Raw genomic sequence first — 7500 nt, 5'->3', positions numbered from 1 at the left:
GTACTTCAGACTCCTTGACCCACATACGCGTTTCCTGAGCCTGCTGAAAGCAGTACTGGCTTTGGCAAGACAACTGTCAATCTCTTTTTTGAATTTTATGTCAGACATTGTGGTGTAACCCAGGTAGCAGAACTCATTGACATATCCAAACATGCTGTCTCTAATGGTGATGCTGGGGGCACTGCTACTTCCAGAGGTGCTGGTTGGTGAAGTACTTCTGTCTTTTTCAAGCTTACTTCAAGCCCAAACTGAAACACAGCTTTGGTGAAACATGAGGGTATTAATTTTACTGGCGATGTGCTTCTGAGTCGGCCACCGAGGCTGCATAATGTCTGCAAACAATAGTTCATGTACCAGCTGGGTTTTGGTTTGAACTTCCAGGCAACTAAGATCGAAGAGGCTGCCATTGGTGCAGAATCTTAAGAGGACTCCTTCATCCTCAGCAAGGTTATTAGGGACCTTTAGATTCTAGGACGAGGACAACAACATGTGCGAGATTTGATTGCCCGTTTTTTTGGCAAAATTCTTAGACAATTTTACAACCGGGACGATTAATCTTGCTCTTTGTTTGTAGTATATGTTGCTTGGTTGTTCTTATTGCTGGTAACTGAGCCTTTTCGCTGATCAAAAAATGCCAAAACTGGTACGGTGTTGTTGACTTGTTTTGACACAACAACATTTTATACAAAACCTCGTACTAAAATGACTACAGCATCACGTTTTCCCTCATAAATTAAGCTGGTTTGTGGGCGCTCACTGTTGTTCTATGAAAAATCTTGTACTCGTAGTCGTTCTCCTCCTAGAATCTAAAGCTCTCTATTTGTGGCGTGCTTGAGCATCATGCTGAAGAATAGAGAGAAGAGAGTGGGTGCCAAGGTGTGTTACGCTGCTTTACACCATTCATGATTGGGAATGGGTCTGAAAGGATGTTCTGCAGTCAGACCTGACCTTGTTGGTTTTCATTCAGCTGGGTGAGCATTTTGAGAAACTTTGTTAGGCAACCAAGGTGATGTAGGATTTTTTAGAGGCTGCTCTGCTTCAAGAATGACATAATTTGATGGAATTTGATCCTTTTGGTGAGTGTATTTCTGAAGAGTATTGTTGCCGCCTCTTACCGCCTTGTGACATCCAGGGAAAGTCTTGTCAAGTGGTCTTGCCATTTGTCCTTGTCCTTGATGTTCATCGATAACAGTCATACGTCTGCAATAGGTCTGTGAGCAGTACAGATGTTGTGGGCATGCAACACAAGACAAGACAAGACAAGATGACAAGATGATTTATTTAACTCAGCTCAGTTTCACATAACATATAAAAGATTATAGGTAAAATTTACATAGGCAACAAAAGAGAGTGTAATAAGAGTGTAAGGTGTAATAACAAAATAGGGAGCGAGTCGGGATCATCCAAATAGCAAAGGCTAATCTAGTGGATGACCCCTACAATAACACAGGTTATGATTAAACACTTAAATCTATGCAAATATTTATTTACAATAATAATTGCAAATTTTTCAGCTATGTACATTGCTGTTATGTGGGAGCTATGGTATTTTGATCTTATGGTATCAAATTAATATATCTGTTTTGAATAGATCTTATCAGAGAGGAAGTTATTGTTATCTTGGCGTCACAGTTCATGATGTTTTTCAATGAAACTGCCTTTGAGGTTTGTACTGTCAACACCACCTGTCATGATTAAAGTAAATCTGGGGAAATATTTTCCATATTTTGGTGACATGATCATTTTATTTAACACTTTCCTGCCCAAGAGTGACACTTGTAGATTTTATTTTGTCTAACGCCAGACAATTTTACCCATCAACTGTGGCCCTCTGGCAGGAAAGGGTTACCGGTAAATCTGATTGGCTTCATTCAAATTGGAAGCTGATGTTAGCAATTAAGCAAAAATGCTTTCTCTTCTACATGTAATTAATTTAAGTGAATGCAAATTCCAAACAGATCATGGAGACTAAATCACTTCTTGGTTTTAAGAAAATCCAGGAGTTGCAGGGAAGATTTAACCTGACATAGCATAGTATGGAATGAAACAAACTCAAGCGACATAAGACACTTGCCATAGTTTTTTGGTGGTAAGGCGCAGCATATTTCAGCAAAAATCTCTGTGTAATCTCTGAGTTCAGAATTGTTCTGAACTTAATAAAATTAGTTTTACAAAATTTAGTGTTTATAAAATGCAAACCAAAAGAACAACTGAATCATTTAGTGGTGTAATTTTTTTTATTGTGGAAACATTTCCTTCCTTTAAATGTTTATTCTTTCTCTTGTACTTTTATATGTGACAGGCCCTTGTGACACCTTTGTCAGAATATCTTTTAGGTTGGAAGGAAATACAAAACAGTATTCTGTACTGTCTTATTGCATTACAGGTAAATCATCTTTTCCAACATTTGACATTTGAAAGAGATGTTGGTACAATAATATACTGACTTTCTTTTTGTTCTTTTTTAGGCTATTTTAGTGTTCATTTTGGTGAAAAAGTTGAGCCGTAAGATATCAGACAGGTATGTTGTGAATTACCCTTTCAATCCTGAGAGGACCTGTACTCAATAGAGGTTTTACTCTTTTATATGCCAGACGCTGTTACATGTCAACAGGGAACCCCTTCAGGGCAAGAGGGTTACTGGTAAATGACAGAAGTTATGCAGTACTTATCAAAGATACATTTTCCATTATTTCCTACACCCTTGATGGAAACCAACATTGAGCAATATTCACTGGCGTCTTGATAATCGTTCTTTCCTTTTTGTCTGTGTAGATGGCTGATGGTCATTGGTGTTGCTTCTGAGGGGCTTGCCCTCATTTGGTATCTTTTCATGCTTGCTAATGCAAAGCCATGTAAGTACTAGATATACATAATTGCAGATACCAGTACCTGTGCTTTTCTTTTCTATTAAATTGTTGTAAACTTTGGCACCTTTCAGTTTGTAGGGAACAGTTAACATATCAACATGAATTTCATAGTTTTATTACAAAGAGAATCCTGCACTCTTATGCCCTTGTACGATCATCGATTCAAAATAAAGTACTTGTTTAACCTCAGTTTACTTAACCTAATTATGTACCCTGAATTTATCCAAGAGTTTTGATAATGTAAAATTTCCAGTTTTGGTGTTGGCGATGTAGTTCAGTCAGTAGAGCAACAGTTATCAAGTCCAGAAGTCAGGGGCTCAATACCCACCCTGGTCAGAGTTTTTGTCTGTCCTTGTATGGGCTCATTTCCAATTGACCAGGTCTATGACATCCAGGGGCCAGTTGTTCGAAGCCTAGTTAGCGCAAGGTAACAAAACCTCTTGGTTTCTATGGTATTTAATGCTGGTTAGTGCTAACCATGCTTTGAGGAACCTGGACCGGATGGATTACATGGGAATAAGGGTACATGTTGCACTTAACATTAACATTAAGAGACATATCTGCATAAAGAGTAACTGCCAAATGAATGGACCATGTCACTTCATAGTAGAGAGCATTCAAAATGCACTGCAGTGCTGTTTTTGGTAGGCACTTGCTTCCTACTAAGAAATCTTCCATCCAAGCAAAAACCTTGTTTTTGTTTTTTTAGATGAATCACGCGTTCTTCCCACTCTGACTGTTGGCACTCTGCTCATTGTGTTTGGGGTTCCATTCTTCTCGGTTGCAAACATTTCTCTTTACTCCAAGATTACTGACGAAAAAACTCAGGGTAGGTCAAACCCTTCTTTGTTAACAGGGACAGTTTTTCAGACCACTATCATAACTAATAATAATAATAATGATGATGATAATAATAACAATAACAATAACAATAACAATAACAATAATAATAATAATAATAATAATAATAATAATAACAATAATAATAATAACAATAATTTGTATTATGAAAGTGCCAGAAGGTGGCAAAAAAGGGCTTTACCACATACTTTCTTTACTGTTAAAAAATGGAACATCAAAAATAGCTTACAGAGACAAAACTCCACCTACCAACAAAGTTAGCTGAATTTATCTTGTTTTGAACGGTACCTTAATTTTACAAAGTCAACATTCCCAATATTTTACTGTTTTGAATTAAGACGAAGGAGGTAGATTTCTGTTAGTTTTCCTAACCGCTGTGGTTTGGGGTTTAATCAGTAAATGACAATCAAATTTGGCTTTGAAAATTGTTTCAGGATAGAAGCATAATTTTTCACACAGGATACACAGGCATGCGCTCTAAACACTACGCATATTTAACAATAGGGAGCTTACGAAACGAAGACGACGACGGCTACGAGGACTTCTTGTAAAAATACAATTTTGCGTTATTCATATCACTACGAAGCTATTTCATGTCGTTTCACGTTAAAAATGTGTAGTTAACTGTCGAGGAATTAAACTGGTATGAGTGGGTTGGAAGCGTAGAGAGAGAACTGAAAATTAATCGCGTACTTCTAAGCTTCGAAATTGATCCAAACTTTCCACAAAGAGGTTTTTCTTTTGCTTTATACCAAGAGAAATTTCGCCTTCTGGCGCCAGTAGAATTTTTCAGTTCAGCAACGCTAAGCGCAATCATTTACCATATAAGGTCGAACTAAGGGCGCGTTCGATTGACCCAATTCCGGAATAAGGATACGTGGAGTGATGATTAAAACGGTATGTTTGGCGCGTTTCGAAGCTGCAAGGATGATAAAATTATGTTTAAAATAGCATTTTAGCAAATGTTTGACAATTTTAATATGAATCTCCGCAAAAACGAAGGATTTCCAACTTGTATTCCATGTATTCCTATTCCGGAATACGGTCAATCGAACGCACCTTCCCTCAGGTATATGAGCTGATAACCGAGATTGAGTGAACCAATCAGAGCACGAGAATTGCATTATCCGAGGTTGAGAATTTAATAACGTGTTGTTATTTGTAGGCATCGCGCAAGGTATTCGGAGGTCTGTTTCAGGCCTTGCTATGATCATAGGGCCCTTGTGGGGTGGTGCCCTCCTGCACCGGCTTTATGTTATGTTGGGAGTCATGGCAGCTCTTGAAGTCATCTTAACGGTGAGTACATTACTCAAAGGAAAGTAAAGGAAAGGAACTTTATTTAAGTGTCTAGTCGTTCTAGCGCTGGAGCGCTAATTGGAGACACTGTAAACTGAAATCAACAATTAAGACGAAATCCGACAGAAAATCGAGCAATTTCAGTTTTTAGTGGACAAAAATCTGGTACCAGAATAATTGTAAGTATTTTACAGTGCTTTTTACATTACCTGAAAGCTGAAGATATAAATATTTGCCTGAAATAACACCGAAAACAATTTCCCATGGGAACGAGAAAAATTAAATTTTAGCGTTCAGGGAAATTGTGCAAACACAGGTAAAATTTCATCATCAGTTTCATTTCAGCAGTACTTTCAAGTGTTTCTTACGAAGTTCAACAGTCGTTTTTGACGTTTGGTGTTGCTAGAAATGATCTTTTTTCAGAAGATATTTAAAACAGTCGTACAGAAGTTTGCAATACGATGTTTATAATCTTGGTACTAGGTTTTTGTCCACTTGTTACTCGAACTTCTGGTGGATTCCGTCTTAATGCGAATCAAGTCAAATCAAGTCAAAATCGAGTCAAATGAAACGAACTTGTTTTGCAGGTGCAATAGTGCTATCTAGCGCTATCCAGTGGATTGCCTCTGGCCTGGTGGGATTCTTAACACTGTAAACAGTTGTTTTTGTTGTATGCCATTGGCCCTGTAAGCCCTACTGTGAGTGGTTAATTAAGAATGTATGTAAGATTGACCAAAACTCCGTGTCATCCCTGAGGGGGAAGGGGGGGGGGGGGGAAGAGAGGTGTTGTTGATATGACCACCACACCAACCTGACTCCCCAAGGCGTATAGCTTAGGGTATCCCAAGATACTAACCCCATCCATCCACCTGGTGACTTCGGTGAACAAACGGGAACCTTCCCTTGGGGCAATCTCGTCTCTCAGGGCGCTTTCCTTTTGTCAGAACTGACCGGCCAGATCTGTCATTTTGCAAAGAAAATGTAACAATTTTAAGGAACACTGGCATAATCCCTGGCATTCTTCTGGAGGAGGACGATATATACTGAGTATATATTGTCCTCGACTTCCAAATTCCCGGTTTGGCCGGTCATTCCCTGCTAGCAGAGGTCTCCTTTCTTTTGCGTTCGCTTAGGTGACGAATACAGGAAAAGAGACATCTGCCGTGGGTCGAAACTCTCTTTGATCCCAACCGCCGTCCACAACCTCGGACGGCACTCTTCAAACCGCATGCCCCATGATATGTTTGCTGACTGTGACTTGAGCCCACTGTGTCCCACGCATTCCTTTACAATAAGTGAGCCCACACAACATGAAGTATGACGTGAGGATTCGGTCGCTAAGTAACCGCTGCTCAACACAGTGGATTTCAACCCATGCGCAGAGGTCTCTTCTCCCATACTCGTCAACCCAGCGAACGCAAAAGAAAAAGATACCTCCGCTGCTAGTAGGGAAGGCCGGTCAGTTCTGTCAAATGAAAAGCGCCTTAAGGTGCGAGAAGAAGAGAGACCCTGGGAAAACCACCTTGCATCTCATTTGCACCTCATTAAAAAACGAGCATATTGTATCATGAATGAAGGGGGTAGTTTCTAAAGAAACTGTGGTGCTGCGTCGGTGGGGAAGTAGTATACAATACCAAGCAAGCATGAGGCGTCGGATTGCGGAAAATTAATTCAGTTTTTAAACGAAGAAGGCATGATACAATATACAAAAATTTGGTTTTATCAACGGAGTTGATAATTAACGATTATTGAATTCGGTTTTCGCATGTTAGCGATAATTATCAAGGCCTCAGTTTGTGTTATCCGCCTCAGCCTTCGGCTTCAGCAGATAACACAAACTTTGGCCTTGATAATTATCGCTAACATGCTCAACCTCATCCAATAATTGTTAATTGGCCACCGTACAGAGATTCTAAAAGCTGGCGTTTCGAGCGTTAGCCCTTCGTCAGAGCGAATGGAGCAAATGGATTTGCTCTGACGAAGGGCTAACGCTCAAAACGCCAGCTTTTAGAATCTCTGTACGGTGGCCAATTTACATTATCAACTCCGTTGATAAAACCAAATTTTTGTATATTGTATCATGCCTTCTTCGTTTAAAAACTGAATTAATTTTCCGCAATCCGATGCCTCATGCTTGCTTGGTAGTGCAGCTGTAAGTTTCCCGCCTTAAGGTGCTGTCATCATGTCAGTATTTTTACAGAAAGCAACTCTTATTTTCCTTTCAGCTTATGATATTCCTGTCTTTTCACCGGCTTAAGGCACCAAGCAAACAGATGCCAACACCATACAGTGAAATAATCGCCGACAATGAGCGACAACCTTTACTGGCGTGAAACGAAAGCAGTATCATGATATCGGGCTCATCCGGAAGACGACTACGAGTACCAGTTTTTCGTACTGAGCATGCGTATAAGGTTTGGAAGCCGACAATTTTCGAAGTGCGCGTGCTCAGAACGGAAAACTCGTAGTCCTC

At 39.7% G+C, this 7500-nt stretch overlaps 1 protein-coding gene across 2 annotated transcripts in view; it reads left to right on the top strand.

The window, feature by feature from the left end:
• Positions 1-7500, top strand: part of LOC138015854 (major facilitator superfamily domain-containing protein 8-like) — an 18930-nt gene that overhangs the window by 11010 nt on the left and 420 nt on the right. Inside the window, exons 7-13 of one of the 2 annotated variants that reach the window (XM_068862977.1) lie at positions 1592-1665; positions 2303-2386; positions 2469-2521; positions 2776-2855; positions 3580-3699; positions 4897-5027; positions 7253-7500. The exon at positions 7253-7500 is cut by the window's right edge and continues 420 nt beyond it. In XM_068862977.1, the coding sequence (XP_068719078.1) occupies positions 1592-1665; positions 2303-2386; positions 2469-2521; positions 2776-2855; positions 3580-3699; positions 4897-5027; positions 7253-7360 (650 nt within the window). In that variant the 3' untranslated portion in view covers positions 7361-7500. The remainder of the gene's footprint in view (positions 1-1591; positions 1666-2302; positions 2387-2468; positions 2522-2775; positions 2856-3579; positions 3700-4896; positions 5028-7252) is intronic. The other variant, XM_068862978.1, reaches the window with a different exon arrangement.

This window comes from Montipora capricornis, chromosome 9, assembly GCF_036669925.1.
Source record: "Montipora capricornis isolate CH-2021 chromosome 9, ASM3666992v2, whole genome shotgun sequence".
In the NCBI taxonomy this organism is placed as follows: Eukaryota; Metazoa; Cnidaria; class Anthozoa; order Scleractinia; family Acroporidae; genus Montipora; species Montipora capricornis.
This window is presented reverse-complemented; position numbering and strand designations above follow the sequence as displayed.